General features: G+C 37.1%; 1 protein-coding gene across 8 annotated transcripts in view; it reads left to right on the plus strand.

Moving 5' to 3' along the window:
• LOC138319236 (centrosomal protein of 170 kDa-like) overlaps positions 1–19,561 on the plus strand; it is a 102,528-nt gene that overhangs the window by 23,826 nt on the left and 59,141 nt on the right. For 3 of the 8 annotated variants that reach the window (XM_069262237.1, XM_069262233.1, XM_069262238.1), the window contains exon 2: positions 15,795–15,911. In XM_069262237.1, coding sequence (XP_069118338.1) covers positions 15,795–15,911 — 117 coding nt within the window. Of the gene's footprint in view, positions 1–3,711; positions 4,343–8,722; positions 8,885–9,099; positions 9,127–15,794; positions 15,912–16,440; positions 16,619–16,933; positions 17,079–19,561 lie in introns of those variants that run through there. The other 5 variants (XM_069262234.1, XM_069262235.1, XM_069262236.1 and 2 more) reach the window with 5 other exon arrangements.

Below are 19,561 nucleotides of genomic sequence, written 5' to 3' on the forward strand. Positions count from 1 at the left end.
CCTATGACTATCAGGCCAGTGAATTATTTTCATTGTTCATGTTTTTATTTGTGATTTATCGGTAATTGTGAGTAACTAATTGTTTTATTTACATGAATCAAGGTAAAGTAAGACTTGAATTGATTTGCATCACTGCACTTTCTAATTCAATGCATTTGATACTTTGATAACATTATTGATTTTGTTTAAAACAAGGTGTGCTAGAAGTCAGTTTTTAATCCTGCAGGCTGAGTATTTTTTAACCTTTTTCAGATTTTCAGTGGTAGGAGTAATTCAACAAAAATGTGTATGACACACAGTGGCCTGCCAACTGTTACCAGGGATTCTGACAAAAGCCTTGTTAGTTTGGCCTAGTTATCATCACAAAATAGCATGTCTCTTTTATCAAATATGTCACAAAGGACACTCCACAGACCATAAAACTCATTATATTATGTAGTACAGATATTAGATATGTAAATTGTTGTCTATATCAATACAGTGGGGATATAAAAAGTGAAATTTAAAGTTTACCCTAAAAAGGTTATTGGGCTTTGAGCAGCCCTAGATATAAGTCTATGTTAGAACCAGCTGCTGCATGGCCTGCAGATCTCTGTATAAAGTCCCTTATCAGGCCTAACACTACATAAAGGATGTAGATCTCAAAAGATGTCGACAGTATTCTCATGTGAAACATTTTAACACCATTGAAGTGCCATCGGATGAATAAGAAGCTCCCTGATCTCAAAAATGAACCGTGGAAATTATTGGTTCCAAAACAAGTTGGGTTTTGTTGAAGTTCGTAGTCAACTACAGTTTAAGCTTCAGACAAGGATTTACTTTGATTTTACTGGAATGCCTGAGGTTTGTATTAGGACCTCATTAGCTGGGTTTGTACAGACATGGCTTACCGTGTTCTGATAGTGTTATTTATAGAGAAGACAACTTATTGTGAGTCATTGTCAAATAAACTCCAAATAAATATGTACCCCAATAAAGTTAGTGTGGTGTGAAATATCACACAATGATACCAATGTGTCTGGCAGGTGATATACATGTAATATACCAATATTGACATGCACCGTTTAATACAATAGCATGGAGAATGACAGCTACCAGGTGATACACCACTTTAGGTCTACAGAACAAAGAACCACAAAACACCTCCAATCTCTGTTGATACACATTGGCTTAGATACACATTGGTTGAGAGTAATGGGCACCACTGAAGACCCAGATTGGTTGAGAGTAGTGGGCACCACTGATGACCCAGATTGAGATATATGTTCAATAAGATTAATGGGGGCAGGGGCTCTCTGAAGAAAGGAGGTTTCTGGGGCCTCCAAAAACCCAGCTATACACCTTGGTCCAGTTTCAATATTGTGCAGAGGACCAGAATATACACATTTGTTTATTTCAGGAGTCCTTTGAATATCAAATTACACAAAGTCATCCTACAAACCAGTGAATCAGCTCTCTGATTTGGTCAAGAAAGTCAATTACTAAAGGTACAGATTCTTGGTCTAATGCATTTGATATGTGATGGTGGCTCTGATAGCTAATATTCCAATAATCTGGGAAATAATTTTCTGCATACCATAATGAAGCGTATTATATGCTTACCATTAGTAACTGACAATGTAGGTCCTATGGAGCTTTTGGTTGCCAGTTACCATACATGTTTATAGATGGAGATTGGTTTGCATAGCCACATCATTTCAAAGAACTTGTGCTTTCATATAAAACTAGAGAATTCAAGATAATAGGATTGAGATATAAATTGTCAATAACTAAGTATGTTGGTAAGTTGGAGTTATATGTAAAGAAACAATAAAGTAAGTGTGGAATGTTTTTGAAGTGAGCAGCCAGTAGTATGATATCCTCCATGGTTTACATAAAGACTCTGTACCGATATACACATCTTCAGAATCTGATTTATGTTGGGGAGCTACTTGTCTGAAGGTACACATTCCTACTAATTAGACAAAGTAAATATAAACATCTACCGTAAATAGACGCTGTACAGATTGGTTACAAAGGTTAACATAACGCCAGATTACAACTTTGATAGTTTGGGAAGGTTTCTTTCTCTAAGTTGTTTAATACCATATCTTTTGTTTACAGTTAAACCTCAATGATGTAAAACACCAATTGTTCAGACTTCTCCTCCTAAACTACTGGATCAATGTCAATGAAACTTCACTGTAATGTTGGGGACCATATGTAGAGGCTGAAATTTTGGTTTCCATAGTAAGATGTTACTATATCATGTATAGAGATTTTGCAAAATGGCCTGTCATGTAAATGTAATTGCATTCTTTTATCGATTTTGTTCAACCTTTGGCAATTATTGTAACAAATGGGATGTCTATTATTTGACACATCACATGCTTCAATAGTGCATACCATGGAAACATAATGGAGGAACTTTTGGTTGCCATGGTCTGAAAAAACTTATTTCTCAATATTACTGTCAAAATCAAATCTTCATCATGGGTTTTTGATTTTAATAATTAGGTCAATGTAATCTACATACATGTATATCCAAACAATGATTACATGTTAATAATGGGTCACTAGGTTTATTGTTTTTGTTGGCACACTAATCTATAAATGTTTAACAATATTTGTCGTGTTTGTGTGATAAACATGGTACAGGGTTACATCCTGGACCAGCGGTTGTTTACACTCAAGCTATCTGTAAAGATAGAAGGTTGCATTGTTTGGAAGATAAACTATTTTTATCAAACAAAATGTTATCATTAAGTGATAAATACAGGGTACTTTGAGGTTAGTGTGTGTAGGGTACTTTGAGGTTAAGTGTGTCAGTTTTCAGTCCTGATGTCTCCAATACATTGTAATGTCATATTCATTGTTTTGATACTGAATATTGACAGAAGCACCACAAATGATCAGATGTTTTATAAAACTTCAATCAACATTTTTCATGTAAATTCCTCAGTTTTTTATTATTACAAAAACAAATTAATCTTATATATCAATGATGGCATTTTATCTGTTTTTCCTCTGTAAAACCTTTGATATGATCTCATTTTTGTCAACCTGATAAGCATAAAATTTTTATTTAAAAAGTGATTTGCATCAATTCCTTCGTATACTCTTTTGTCTGAAAATATCTTATAAACATAATAGACCAACTATGACCAAAAACCTGAATCTGAAGAATCTAGATATAAAAGCTGAACAATAGACTCAATAGGTTACAAGACTGGCAATTGATTGTACATACCTGTGCATGTTACTACAATACAGATGATGAATACCACTGGGGTCTGAGAATTAATTGAGTTCTGATATAATCAACTCACATTGTAGACTAGTCTTCCCTTCTTTTGTGTATAAAAATTACATACAACTCATGAGAATAAATGCCTATTCATCTGAATTAAAATGAGTTGCTGAAAACCTGATTCCAGCAAAATTTGATAAACTATTCAAGTAAAGGTTCTGCTATGGGAACTTAATTAAGAGCCAAACTTAAAAAAAAGTCTTTGGGCTTTATCAAGATTTTCTAGGCATGATTTGTGTGATGACCCTGATTACACACAGAATATGCTGTTTATGTAAACATTGCTACATCGTGTTACCTGGCCAGCCAGTAGGTAGAGATGGCCTTTTGATAAGTTCAGGGATATTTTCTCCTATCAGGTATTCTTAACAGTTTTGCTGTGACAGCCAGCAAATCATTCAAATAGCTCACATCGCTTGTCAGTCAGTAGTGGGTTGTCTCAGTATATTGTGTTTACGTTTTTAATGCAAAAAAATGCTCACTTAGCAGCCTATGATCATAGACAATGGTTTGTGTCGTGTATGTGTGACCGTGTAGCAAGGCAGTTGACTCATTTCCGTGTCCTGAAGAACCTGGTTACCTTCACGGGATTGATAGGCGACACGTAATTAAACATCCCGTGTTTACCCAGACAAACCTCTCCGACACGCTGTACAGCCAATCACTTCTAAATAATGGGATTATATGGTGGAAGAGTCAAAAATACTTTTAATGTTTAAAAAATAATATTTAATATGAACTACAGACACAATGTCATAGACAACTTGGGTAGGTGCTGTGTACACAGTATACCATGTGTACTGATACACCAGCTCAGTGTGAATGGAAAAAAAATCATAGTTTTGAATGACATCCAAACTGTAATAACATGTGGAGTACTTTATGTGACCAGCTCGAACTTGGAGATGTGCAGTGTGGATTTGAGGGTAGTGGGCCTACCTCCATAGATTGATGTGGATTAACAGGGATCTATAGTGTTAAGAAAGTCTGATGATGAAATTCACCATGAGAAGGAACAAATCTTGGGGCAGCAGTCGTCTATTAAGTGAAATGGTAAAAATCTGTTTTGATCTTCAGTACATTTGTTATAAGAATATTTTAATGTACTGTTTTAACATTATTGATTTAATATTCTATAATATTATTGAAACCATTGATTCAGGATGTCTTATTGATGTGAACTTCTATAAAGATCTTTATTAGCATGTACCTATTTCTAGGCCTGTTGGTAAAGCCTACCATGATGAAACATGATGTATTTCTAGGCCTGTTGGGAAAGCCTACCATGATGAAACATGATGTATTTCTAGGCCTGTTGGTAAAGCCTACCATGATGAAACATGATGTATTTCTAGGCCTGTTGGTAAAGCCTACCATGATGAAACATGATGTATTACTAGGCCTGTTGGTAAAGCCTACCATGATGAAACATGATGTATTTCTAGGCCTGTTGGTAAGGCCTACCATGATAAAAAATGATGTATTTCTAGGCCTGTTGGTAAAGCCTACCATGATGATATATGATGATGATGTCTCCTCTATGAAGTGATAATGATGATCCAGTCAATTAAATATGTACGGTGATACAGGTACACAGCAGAATAAATATTAGTGTAATATCCTGTTTAGGTACTTGCCTCGTGTACTTTAATGAAAGGCCACATTATAGTGATGCGGTGACGGTTGTGCCTAGGACAATGTGACCGAAACAATTATATTCATGTATTTGACTTATCCAAGAAAGTGTCAGATTCTACAATGGAAGAATAGATTTGTATTGTAGGGTGCAAGTGAGGGGTAAAATGAGTCTCGTCTCGGCCTCAGGTAACATACACCTGTGTTTGTATACAGGATTGTTATCTCACTGGCGCACACCACACAGGACCTGTCACGCGGGACCAGGCGGGGGAGCTGTACTTTGGCTCTGTGGTACACCTTGATGCTGATTGACAGGGGGTCGTGTGTGTGATGATCTCCCTCATCGTATCTAATAACATGTGGCATCCCACCCATGGTAACATTATCATGTCAACGCAGTCTTCAGCTGTCACTACTGTTACTTACACTATGATGGATAGCCTTATTGAACGCAGATTCTTCTTTGAACTTCATTTTAATATTAAGGTAGACCGTCCCTTCTGGTTTCCTCTCATGGATTTCGTTCATTTTTTGATATTTTGATTTTAGGTATACCCTGATCACAAAAACCGCATAAAAATCATATGTCACCGGGTTAATTTTTCTTCCAGGGTTGCTTAAAGATATGTACAAATGACTTAATAATCCGGATTTTAAGGATTTTTAAATAAATAATATTTCCTCCCTGTAGCATCCCTTAACATATAAATAATATACCTGTAACATGTTCATACCTTCAGTAGGTGATATAGAATTCATTACTATATCCAATAAGCTGGGTTTTCCACAATAAAACGAAATATCGTTATTTTAAAATTAAGTCCGGACCCAATTTTAGTGAAAAATTGCATAAAAATAGTAATGTTTTCTTTTTTTCTGAAAAAATGATCTCAAGAAAAATCGATTTTTTAGAATTTCCATGAAGACTGGCTTATTTGCAATACGAAAAGCCAATAAAAAGTATACCTCACCGCATTATTTTTCAAATTATGACCGATTTGCTTCCTACAACCCCTTAAATTTTGGTATGAAAATGTTAAAAAATAGGCGAATCTGTAGCATTTTTCAACGTTTAATGTTATTCATCTACCCTTGTTAGTTTTTACCGATTGGCACACCTTTATATTGATACACTTCAAGTAAACACTCGAAAAGGTTCTAGATGAAATACTTGCTCGAATGCCGATTTCAGAAGCGAGTTGTAATAGATGGGTACGGAGAAATAAAATACGTTTGCCGGGATTCGGATAGCGACGTAACAAACGTATGACGTCACAGAAGGGACGGTCTACGTTAAATTTGATAGCAACCAACCTTACTACAAACAATGCAAATATCATTTTCCTGCGTTTGACTCCTTATTGGTCCAACTTTAGTATCTTGTCATCAAATTGGAAACATTATGAATATATATGTTTTTCTGTAGGTACTCTGGCTTTCCTCCGCCAACAAACCTGGCACCTCCTTTATTACTTCACCCTGGCTGTTATAGTATGTGAAACTAATAAAACCCAAAACCCCTGGTAATAGTGGCGTCGGGTGTTGCATATCTTCTTTATTTTATCTGGGCTGGCTATTCTATTGCCCATTTGTCTTATTTGTTATGCTGTCTTGTTTGATAAGTAATGACTTCTGTTGCCCCTATTGTCTTGTTTGTGCGGCTCCATGTTGTCCTGTTTGCTGGTATTCAATTGTTTGGATTGTTGGACTAACTGAACTCGCCCTGGATCCTGGTCATATCCCTGCGAGATCCTGGGGAAATATACAAGTGATCCTATCTTTTGCAATATTGATCATAAATAATTTTGCTTTTTCAGTGAATCAAAAAAAATTTGTGCCATTCTGTTTCAAACAAAGAATTAATACTGTTCATCAAATAAAACTTGAGATGTGTTACAACAGCCAAACAATTAACAAAATGATTCTATCAACTCAAGCCGTTGAACTTCAAATGTTATTTTATTTTGAATTGTACTAAAGCTAAATTGTTCTTTTCATAATAAGGTAAACTTTTAATGCTACACACAAACAAAACATTATTTTAATTCATTTAAAACTTATAAATACTAATAATTGCCACCATTGCATGCCTTATTGTAACTTATTTATCAATAAATGACTTGCACTTTCATCATTTTGAAAGATCATGCTTCAAGGTTACTGCTCATTTCTTTTAAAAAACACCCATTACTGTGAATGCAATATATGAATTTCTTTTCTTCTAGGCTTATAAAATGACTTTTGAAACATTATGAAACTTAAAAATGCTGATATCCTTAAATTCACAAATAAATGTACACAACTTTGACTAGCCAACCTGGTAGCCTCCATCTTAATTTTGCACTGCCCAAACTGAAAAAAAGTTCCAAAAAAGAGGATTAATTCTTCTGTGACCAGCCATGATCCTGGGTCGTTTGGGGTCCGGAATCTTGTTTAGATTGTCAAATCCCGCGGGGATCCTGCCGGGAAACCAAATCCTGGCAGGATTTGGTTTGGGATCCTGGTTAAATTTTCTCTTGGGTTGTTTGTGGGGTTGTTGTGGTTTGTTGTTGTTTGTGTGGCTGTTGTTGTGTTTGTTTGTTTGTGTGGCTGTTGTCATGTGTGACTGTTTGTGTGGCTGTTGTTGTGTTTGTTTGTTTGTGTGACTTTTGTCATGTGTGGTTGTTTGTGTGACTGATGTCATGTGTGGTTGTTTGTGTGACTGATGTCATGTGTGGTTGTTTGTGTGGCTGTTGTCGTGTGTGGTTGTTTGTGTGACTGTTGTCATGTGTGGTTGTTTGTGTGACTGTTGTCATGTGTGGTTGTTTGTGTGACTGTTGTCATGTGTGGTTGTTTGTGTGACTGTTGTCATGTGTGGTTGTTTGTGTGACTGTTGTCATGTGTGGTTGTTTGTGTGACTGTTGTCATGTGTGGTTGTTTGTGTGGCTGTTGTCATGTGTGGTTGTTTGTGTGACTGATGTCATGTGTGGTTGTTTGTGTGACTGTTGTCGTGTGTGGTTGTTTGTGTGACTGTTGTCATGTGTGTTTGTTTGTGTGGCTGTGTCGTGAATTGTGGCTGTTGTCGTGAATTTGTTTGTGTGGCTGTTGTTGTGTGTGGTTGTGTATGTGGCTGAAGTGGTGTGTTTTATGCGGCTGTTGTCATGTGTTTGTATGTATGGCTATAGTCGTGTGTTTGATTATGTGACTAATTGTGCGTGTTTTTTGTGTAGATGCTGTCATGTGGTTGTTTGTGTGGCTGCTGTAATGTGTTGTTGCTTGTGTGGCTGCCCCTGTATATGATATAGTATTGTCTATAACCCTCTATAACCCTGTAACTAGTATTGTCTACCCTCTCTACCCCTGTAACTAGTATTGTCCAACCCTCTCTACCTCTGTAACTACTATTGTCTACCCCTCTCTCCCCTGTAACTAGTATTGTCTACCATTGTTACTGGTAGTGTCTACTCCTCTCTACCCCTGTAACTAGTAGTGTCTAATCCTCTCTACCCCTGTAACTAGTATTGTCTACCCCTCTCTACCACAGTAACTAGTATTGTCTACCCCTCTATACCACAGTAACTAGTATTGTCTACCCCTCTCTACCCCTGTAACTATAGTATTGTCTACCCCTGTATCTAGTATTGTCTACCCCTCTTTACCCCTTCCGTCCCTACACATTGTATAGTGGTACTCATCGCTTGCCCTGTTATCTGCCTGGCTAGATAACTGCCTCAGTGCCTACCCCACACAGTGACTACTGTGTAGTGTTATCAGTAGGCTTGGTTTTGAATATCACCCTGAAACACTTTCTACACATAATTTAGCAGTGCATACAGTGGGATAACATGGAACCTCTTTACGAACAGAAGGTGCATGTCTGTGTTGGGGTTAGCTAGGGCTTTTCAGCCCTGTGTGTGTTTCGGAGATATGGAATACCTAAAATCTTGACAAATGCTGATGTCACACCGCAAACAAATGGTAAGCATGGTTTTGTCTCTGATGATTCATCAGTTGTCCCAAACCACTATTTAGAATCCTGGAACTCCAACAGTCCAACAGGAAGAGGAACTTTATTAAACCTGGCGGTTTATGTACAGCAGGAATTAAACCTGGTGGTTTATGTACAGAAGGACTAGAGATTTATTGTCACCAGACAACCATGGTCGAGAGATATAATTTTACATCTTCCTAACATAGCTATGTGAAATATGGTATCATCTGTATGTCCTTCACAAGATGGCTTTGTTGGGAGGGATTTTGAGATTCAGTAGTATTTATGTATAACATGTCTGGTATATCATGTAATCATCCTCTACATACATTCCATTTGTCATATAAACCACTTTATTTTTTCATGATCTGTGGTGGTTGATTTGTATATTGTAAGTATATACCCACCTGTCTGGTATGTCCCATGGCGTTACATAATTAGCAGGTCACACTAGTCTCATGTTTTGATTTAGTAGTCGAGTGGTGTTGTAGTCTATATGGATTCACTAATATGTACTTACTGCTTAAGGCTGATCATACACAGCCAGGCAAGTAATCTTGTCTTACAAATATATGGCTATTAACATGAAATTGCAATGAATATCAATGTGATGGGTGTTTATGTTTTTCATCATCAAGATGTACACAAAATCATTATACATACAGCTCTGTGTACCAGGTAATACTGACAAAGAGTTATCAGCAACATAAATGAATTGAGTCACAGGATGTTTTAACAGTCTGTCGAGTCTATTACATTGAGTGGTGTAATAAGTTGTCCAATCTGTAAATATTTATCTAATGAACTGATATATATACCACAAAATGATCATAACTAGATGTCAGTCTATCAGCCCACATTCTCACCTATGTAGCATATGATCCTCATTTATCATGTCCGTGATAAACCCTCAGAGAAGTATAGATCTGATAAAAGTGATCAGTTTTTAAGTGAACAATCAATAGACTAGTAATCTGTCTGTGTAGTGCACAGAAACCATGATCGATCAGAATTGTCAGTATACACCATACCTGTACATGGTCAATGATAACACCACCTTATCTACAACTCTTATTTACTAACCATTTATTGTCTGGCTGTTCATTCACTAAAATCACATGTGATCCATTCAAAAACCCAGATCACCAATCCCTCAAGATTTACGGTATAGTAGGTGCAAGTTTCATTTCCAAATGACTCGTTACTATATCATGTTAGACTTGTTGTACTTGTTGCATGGGCCTGTTAGGTAAGCATCAAATATCAGAATTGTACATTAAGTACTCTGGTCTTAATGCAGATGGTGTGTGAGCCAAGTCTGTGTCTGATCAAAGATTTCGTCTGATCCAATAATGTGTCTTTACCAAGTTTGTGTCTGTGTCTGATCCAATAATGTGTCTTTACCAAGTTTGTGTCTGATCCTAGTTTGCATCTAATCAAAGATTGTGTCTGATCCAAAGTTGTGTGTTAAGGTTGTGTTGATCCAAAGTTGTTTCTAATTCAAGGTTGTGTTTGATCAAAGATTGCCATATCCAAGGTTGTGTCTGATCAAAGACTTTCTTATCCAAGGTTGTGTCTGATCAAAGACTGCCTTATCCAAGGTTGTGTCTGATCAAAGACTGTCTTATCCAAGGTTGTGTCTGATCAAAGACTGCCTTATCCAAGGTTGTGTCTGATCAAAGACTGCCTTATCCAAGGTTGTGTCTGATCAAAGACTGTCTTATCCAAGGTTGTGTCTGATCAAAGACTGCCTTATCCAAGGTTGTGGCTGACAAAGACTGCCTTATCCAAGGTTGTCTGAGCAAAGACTGCCTTATCCAAGGTTGTGTCTGATCAAAGACTGCCTTATCCAAGGTTGTGTCTGATCAAAGACTGCCTTATCCAAGGTTGTGTCTGATCAAAGACTGTCTTATCCAAGGTTGTGTCTGATCAAAGACTGCCTTATCCAAGGTTGTGGCTGAGCAAAGACTGCCTTATCCAAGGTTGTGTCTGATCAAAGACTGCCTTATCCAAGGTTGTGTCTGAGCAAAGACTGCCTTATCCAAGGTTGTGTCTGATCAAAGACTGCCTTATCCAAGGTTGTGGCTGAGCAAAGACTGCCTTATCCAAGGTTGTGTCTGATCAAAGACTGCCTTATCCAAGGTTGTGTCTGATCAAAGACTGTCTTATCCAAGGTTGTGTCTGATCAAAGACTGCCTTATCCAAGGTTGTGTCTGATCAAAGACTGCCTTATCCAAGGTTGTGTCTGATCAAAGACTGCCTTATCCAAGGTTGTGTCTGATCAAAGACTGCCTTATCCAAGGTTGTGTCTGATCAAAGACTGCCTTATCCAAGGTTGTGTCTGAGCAAAGACTGCCTTATCCAAGGTTGTGTCTGATCAAAGACTGCCTTATCCAAGGTTGTGTCTGATCAAAGACTGTCTTATCCAAGGTTGTGTCTGATCAAAGACTGCCTTATCCAAGGTTGTGGCTGAGCAAAGACTGCCTTATCCAAGGTTGTGTCTAGTGGTGCGCGGTATTATCGGTTGTGTTTGATCAAAGACTGCCTTATCCAAGGTTGTGTCTGATCAAAGACTGTCTTATCCAAGGTTGTGTCTGATCAAAGACTGCCTTATCCAAGGTTGTGTCTGATCAAAGACTGCCTTATCCAAGGTTGTGTCTGATCAAAGACTGCCTTATCCAAGGTTGTGTCTGATCACTGCTTATCAAGGACTGCAAAGACTGCCTTATCCAAGGTTGTGTCTGTTGTATGACTCTCCAAGGTGTGTTGATAAAGACTGCATCAATGTGGCTGACAAAGACTGCTTATCCAAGTTGTGTCTAGTGGTGCGCGGTAGTATACCGATATATCCAGGTTCAATTTGAAAACGATACGTATCGCGGTACGATTTAGTCCTTATCGGTTCACTCGGAATCATTCGGGGATTTTCCGTATATTTCCGTGAAAATTTCGTTTTTGACGGGAAATATTTTTAAAATGAGAATTTGTATAAAAATTAAAACTGAAATATATATTTTAACAACATTTCAGACAAATGTATAGGTTAAGATGGATTTTTGGGATGTTATTATACGTAGATTATGATTGATCTTGTGCTTAGTAACGTTTCAAAATGGCGACCTTCATAGGCACGAATGATAACCTCGTAAAAAATCCCAAGCAAAAGCGGTTGTATGGCAGCATTTTGGCCTTATAGTACGTAAAGGGGAAATAAATAGCGAGTAAAGCAGAGCTTGATGTCGATTGTGTACGGCAATCGTTAAATGTAGTGGCGGAACAAGGAACCTGACGACTCACTTGCGTCGCCATCACCCAGCTACTGAGTCCTGTCCAGTAGTAAGTGTTTGCAAAACATCGAGCGGAAGTAACACAGACATTATCTCGCATTTTTTAGATAAAAATAAGATAAAAGTTATATATTGACAAAACATTTATCTCATACTCTTTTTAGGTGATTGACAGAAAAAACCATGCAATTCTTATTCTACAAAAATAATACCAAAATATCATGATACGTATCATAATACACTTATGATGTATCGTGATATATCGCGATACAAAATTTTTCGCGATACCCATCCCTAGTTGTGTCTGATCAAAGACTGTCTTATCCAAGGTTGTGGCTGAGCAAAGACTGCCTTATCCAAGGTTGTGTCTGATCAAAGACTGCCTTATCCAAGGTTGTGGCTGAGCAAAGACTGCCTTATCCAAGGTTGTGTCTGAGCAAAGACTGCCTTATCCAAGGTTGTGTCTGAGCAAAGACTGCCTTATCCAAGGTTGTGTTGATCAAAGACTGTCTTATCCAAGGTTGTGTCTGATCAAAGACTGCCTTATCCAAGGTTGTGTCTGATCAAAGACTGCCTTATCCAAGGTTGTGTCTGATCAAAGACTGTCTTATCCAAGGTTGTGGCTGAGCAAAGACTGCCTTATCCAAGGTTGTGTCTGAGCAAAGACTGCCTTATCCAAGGTTGTGTCTGATCAAAGACTGCCTTATCCAAGGTTGTGTCTGATCAAAGACTGCCTTATCCAAGGTTGTGTCTGATCAAAGACTGCCTTATCCAAGGTTGTGTCTGATCAAAGACTGCCTTATCCAAGGTTGTGTCTGATCAAAGACTGCCTTATCCAAGGTTGTGTCTGATCAAAGACTGTCTTATCCAAGGTTGTGTCTGAGCAAAGACTGCCTTATCCAAGGTTGTGTCTGATCAAAGACTGTCTTATCCAAGGTTGTGTCTGATAAAGACTGCCTTATCCAAGGTTGTGTCTGATCAAAGACTGGCTTATCCAAGGTTGTGTCTGATCAAAGACTGTCTTATCCAAGGTTGTGTCTGATAAAGACTGCCTTATCCAAGGTTGTGTCTGATAAAAGACTGCCTTATCCAAGGTTGTGTCTGAGCAAAGACTGCCTTATCCAAGGTTGTGTCTGATCAAATACTGCCTTATCCAAGGCTGTGTCTGATCAAAGACTGTCTTATCCAAGGTTGTGTCTAACCTAGGTTGTGTCTTATGGTTGTGTCTGATCCAAAATTTTGCCTTTTGCAGTAATCTAGATGACACAATACCTTTGTCCTTGGTATACATTGTTTGAGAGGGGGTTATCCAGTATTATCATTGTCAGCCCTGTCTGTTACGGTCCCATCCTGTCCAATCCTCCCCCCAGTTCATAAGGGCAGGGACTAATAGAATCTTGGGTATGTCAATTGGACAGGGATATCTCAACCCGAGTGAAAGATTTTGGTATGTCAACCCGAGGCTTGCCGAGGGTTGATGGCCAAAAATCTTTCACAAGGGTTGAGATATCCCTGGCCACTTGACAGACCCATGTTTGATTCTTTTTCTCCCATACTTATTTGAAAAAATATAACCCGAGTGAAAGATTTTGGTATGTCAACCCGAGGCTTGCCGAGGGTTGATGGCCAAAAATCTTTCACAAGGGTTGAGATATCCCTGGCCACTTGACAGACCCATGTTTGATTCTTTTTCTCCCATACTTATTTGAAAAAATATGAAAGTCCCGTTGTTTTTCAGTATTTTCGTATTTTCATCGCATCATGAACAAAGGAACTTCGTTATGCGTCAAAATTGATGACATCATCGACAATACAGGCCGCTGCTACGTCGCATCTTTTAATGACAATAAGATGATGTCATCAAAAGATGCGTGTGTGAGCTGTCTTACACCCCCCTGTGTAAAATAGAGTTATCTTTCCCCTAGCAACCACGGGATATCCTTGTGAAGTATGAGAGAAATCTATTTCTTTAAAATAATGTATGTGCTATACCACCATCAAGGTTTCTATTTGTTAGCTATAAGCAATTACTTGTGGTTTACATTATGACCAGTTTAGATTCTGATACAGCTCTGAATATCCACACATCCTGGAATATAATTTATACTTGATCAGATCAACAATTGTTTGTAGCTATAAAGTTAGAAGATTTTTATCCTTAAATCTTGAAAGAGATTTTATTTTTTCCTTTTACTCATTTGAAGGTTCAGTGATCTTGCGTCTGTTTCAGTCTAGTGAACATGTGGTAGAATTTTAAGTTTATATACATAACTATGCTTTATAGATGTTACTATATATAATGTGTACATCATTGCATGGAGGCCTAGTGCTTGTTACATTACCATGGTACATATTTTGACATACATGTATATATACTGCTACAAAAATATTCATGTCTCTAATTTAGAGAAATAGTTATGCAGATTATTCAGAAAAATGATCGGAATCCACAGTATTTTCACATTCCTGCTGCTATTTAAGTAAATTTTGGTGATAACTTTTGACTATTACCATGATTTCTTTATCATGTCATGCTAGTATTGGGTCATGTACAGAGATGTAAATTTATGTGATAATATGTGGTTTTGAAGTTATACATTTTCCAGTGCAGCTACATTGCACCAGTTTTCCATCTTTCCCTTAATTAGTTCCTTTTACTTTCATTAAGAAGTTACTTTTGATATGATGGGGATGAATTCCTATTTTATCTATGGTTTGAGGTAAACATTTCCAGCTTTAATAACTTGTGTAAGCAATAACAGTTTAATCTACCAGGGTATCATGATGTTACAGGAAGCATACCTGTAGTAACCAAGGATAAGTAATCACATTCCTCATTATCAGCCACTCGCTTAACATATAGTTATGTAGACTGGGTAAACAGGACTTATCCTTGGTATCTAGCTCCTCCAAAGATAACGTTATTAAAATTTATCAAATGTTGATGCTTAGCACATCATCAATGTCTACTGGTAAGGGAACTATACTGAAGGTTCTTGTAATATTGCCTAGAGAAAAATGTCAGTACATTTAAAACTCCTATACAAAAAAAAAGGTAATTGATTGCTTCAATTGTCAGTGACTCTTTAATTTACAGGTAACATTACGATCAACCTTAAAGTGTTGAGCCTTAACCAGTAGACCAATAATACATAAGAAACTGCAGTTGAACATCTGCTCCAGTATAAAAACAGGTGTGAAAGTTCTTCTGTACAATGTTTATAGAAAGATTGAAATAAAAAGAGGAAAGTAGCTACCTTGGCTAGATCAGAGTGTGGAAAGAATTTCTCCCTATACCACAACAAGAAAAAAACATTGTTAGGTTTTAACTTGCCCACTATATAGATACTATTCTTGTTTTCTTAGTTTTGCTTAATGCCGATTTTATGTAGCAAATAAGAGTTTTTAGGAGAGCTGGAACTTTATTAAATTCTATTAAGTTTTTATCCATAGTAATAGTTTCTTTGGTAAAACATCATCTATAGAAATTTCTGATATTCCTAACTTAACTTAAATCGATTATTTTTTTTCATTTTTCCATATTGAATTTTTTATTTTGTATACTAAAGTTTTACTTTATTCATTTAACCAAACTGTGTTATAATTTCAGGACCCCGCCCCAGCGCAGGTACAAGACTGGTGTCTTGTGGATGGGGACGGGGAACGCTACAAACTGCCTAAAACCATGTTGTTTATGGGCCGCGAGGAATGCGATATTGTGGTCAGGGTACGTATACTCAGTTTTTTTGATGATGCAAAATGGTAAGAATTTGAAGAAAATGGAAAAAAAAGAGGAGACCAGAAATGATTTTGGACATAAAATTGTTTCTTTTATTAGCAACAGTTTGTTGTACACCTCTATTATCTAATTTATAGATATTAAGATGATGAAAACTCATGGCTATAGATCTAGCGGGGTTGGTAGAGTGTTTTTTGGAAGTCTACATTGAGTGAGATTGTTCCATGACAAGATCATTCATCAGAATGTTTCCTAAAGATCAAACAAGTTACTGGAATTAAAATGGATCAGTTTACAATGTGACTGTTTTGGGTCTATAACTATTCTTGTAATGGAAGTGTCAGAATATATATTTACCGTACACTGTTTATAAACCTGGCTGAGCATACATCACGGTCTTGTGTGTGTGTAAACATTGGTGTTGTGATTGAAGTGCTAATGAGGTTTCCAACATCAACAAGTGTTGTCTCCCCTTGCCCCATATCCCGAGCACACTACATACTGGCTACCGTGTGTACACAGATCGTGAATGAGTCAATGTTTGTGATGGAAACCTGTTTAGCCGGTGATCATTGAAGACGTTCACATGGTCAGTTAGGGATCAATCTTCCCTGCCTCAGTCACCATACAGTGTCCTCAGACATCATTTTCCTGGACAGTCTGTCAAGAAATCTTCCATATACCTGGAATCGCTGGTAAGTTGACCTGAAAGGTCAGGCTATCATTCCATGTGGAAATCTATATCCCCTGAAGCTGTAGATCAGCCAGCTGTCAAGTACCGTTAGACTAAAGGTTATGTCAGTAAGATATTGTGTGATACCTCTATTTTCACAGTCATAATTATATTTCTAAATTGGTTTGAAATACCTGAGGGACAGGTAGATGTATAAATGAGTGTATGATTGTGTATGTGATATCGGGCAGTATGTGTATTGATAGACACACAGATATGTGTGTGTATATTGATCGGGTGAACTCAGGGTATTACTGGGGTAGGAGCTTCAGGATTCCTCTAGACCAGTTATATATCCTCTACACCTGAGGCCTTCTAAGGAAGGACTGCCAGACCTTGTGTCCTGTTTTATATTGGATGTTGTGTGTTGGATGTTTTGGTCGGTGCTGGGACTAGCAGTGATGGTCCTCTAGTTGTGTCAGGTGAGTTGACATTTACAGCCTTTATCAGGTGATATCTTGCACTGCTAATTGACGTTGATCCCTTTAAATCGGTATAAATGTGTCCCCTGCATATCTGATCCACAATCAGGACATTATAAACATATCTACATGTATAGCAATAGAAATTCAAAATAGTTTTCATTAATTTGAATTGAAATTAATTTAAAACATTTATTGAACCATTTTAATATAATATTGATTTTGAAATGGAAACTGAAATATATTTCCATAAAACAAAAGTGTTATGTTATCAGTGACAGTATCCGTGAGCTTTCCTGTTCACCTTCAGTAGTTTTATGATAAATCTGTGCGGCTTAAAAAGCCCTCCTACATCAATGCGATAGGTTGCTATACATTGTTTATGTGTTTGTTTGCGTCAGTCATGTTAATTAACTTGACTGAGAAAGTATCCATTGTAATCTAAGTGGGATGGTATCAGGATATACTTTTAACTGAATCACCTCTTGTATATATTTCTTATTTTTCAATCCAATGTGGTTTTCAAAAAGCCTGTGTGAAGTTCTAGTTAGTCATCTCATGGTCCGAGGGGGGTTTGGGAGACAGGCTTCCTTTCTCTGGGCTGTTGACTGATCTATGTAGGGGGTGGTAGACAGTTTCTAGGTATAGACTTACAGGGTTGTCGACTAACAGGTGCTTGGGGTGGGAGGGCACCCTTAAAACTTTAAAAGTGTTGATTAATTGGATGCCCTGGATAAGTTCTCCTCACCTCTGTAGGGGTAACACTGTAAGTATATTGAATGGTAGGTCTCTGGGTAGGTATAATCTACACTGAGGCTTTGTAAGGAGGTGTTACTCTCAGTAAGAGGATCTGGATAAGGTGTCTCAACTAGGTCTACATGCGACAACCTGTTGACAGTATAACCATGTAAGGTGGCTAAAATAAATCTCTTAAATTTTTATACCTGGATGTAAAAGAGCTCTAAATGATAGTAGGTCACCTTGTTGGAGAGCCTTGAATGGATTCTATGGTGTAGCCGAGTGAGAAAGCTGTAAAATTCCCATCATAACTGAATACAAAATATCTAGTATTCAGATAAAATTTATGCATTACCAGCTCCATATAGCCTTCAGAGCCCAGGGAAGGTACATGCTTACAATAAATCATGAAACAGTAAAAACTGTTATTCAAACAGGACAGGGACAAGCAACATCAATGTTTACAAATGGGTTCTGGTATCTTTTGGACAATCTTATGCAGTATTACTATTAACATAACTGTACCAACTTTTTCATGCTGAGAAAAAAAATATAGATAAAGCTTAAACACAGGATGGGGTACTGTTTCTAGATTAACTGTAAGGTCATCAGTGATCAGCACAGCTAAGGTACATAATATATAGAATGTTGTTTCTTCTGCGATTCTTTCAAAAGTGGTCTCTATGAATTGCATTTGAAACTGGCATTATTGTCTAAAATACTTCAAGTCTATTGTAACAGCAATATTTGGGGAGTTGTAAATCTATCAAAGTAATATATACAACAAAATGGTTTGTTTTGTATTGAGAATTGAGGTGTATGTTTGATTAGGGTCTTAACCCATTATCATAATACAACTAGCTACCATAATATTAATGCAACTCTACTGTAGATTGGAGGGAGAGGTCTGTTCCACTATCACAACATTAATGTAGACGTAATCAGAAGCACTAACCACAGCTCCTTATACAGGCTAACCTGTAACGTAGTCCGTTTGTATTAGTTTTACCACTGGATGTTTTCAGTATGGATTGTAATACCTCAACTTAAACAAATATGTAAAAGTTTTGATTTTAATTTCTATTGAGATATAAGTGGAAACAAGTGTTGTTTGGTAGTCTTACTCCTTAACAAATAATCCGGCAGATTGTAGAAGTGAAAATGGAATCATCAAATGTTTTCTGTTAAGCCAAAGAAAAAACCTTTAATTTCCATCTAAAAACAAACTGTATAAACAGAAAGTCTTGCCATGTTGGCTTAGTAAGTTTAATTGGACAAACAAATTGATGAAACTAAAATTCATGAGTCGGTTAATCGATAAAAAAAGAGAAAGATTTTTTAGCCTATGAAGTGTTGGCAAAACAGAAACAAAACATTTACCTTACAATCTGGCATGACAAAAGGTTGTCTTATACTTGGCATAGCTGGCAAACAAATTGGTATATAAAATGGTATAGCGGAAAGATTCATAAGCACTAACAAGTTGGTAGCTACTAGTTGGCTTAATGGAAATGTCCTTTTTGGCCAAACAAGTTGGTATAAAGACAAGATTCACTTGGCAAACAATTGTTGTTGTAGAATAGTTCATACCTATGCATGCCAAATAAATTGGTACAGTAGAAAAAAGATCATTGACCAAGTAAACTGGAACATATCAGAAACCAAGTATCAGGAAGCAAAATCTTTTAATTACGCAATTCAGTAATTCCTTTAGAGCTGTTAACAGAAAGCTTTAACAGTTGAGA

This window comes from Argopecten irradians, chromosome 3 (genome assembly GCF_041381155.1).
Source record: "Argopecten irradians isolate NY chromosome 3, Ai_NY, whole genome shotgun sequence".
Lineage (NCBI taxonomy): Eukaryota > Metazoa > Mollusca > Bivalvia > Pectinida > Pectinidae > Argopecten > Argopecten irradians.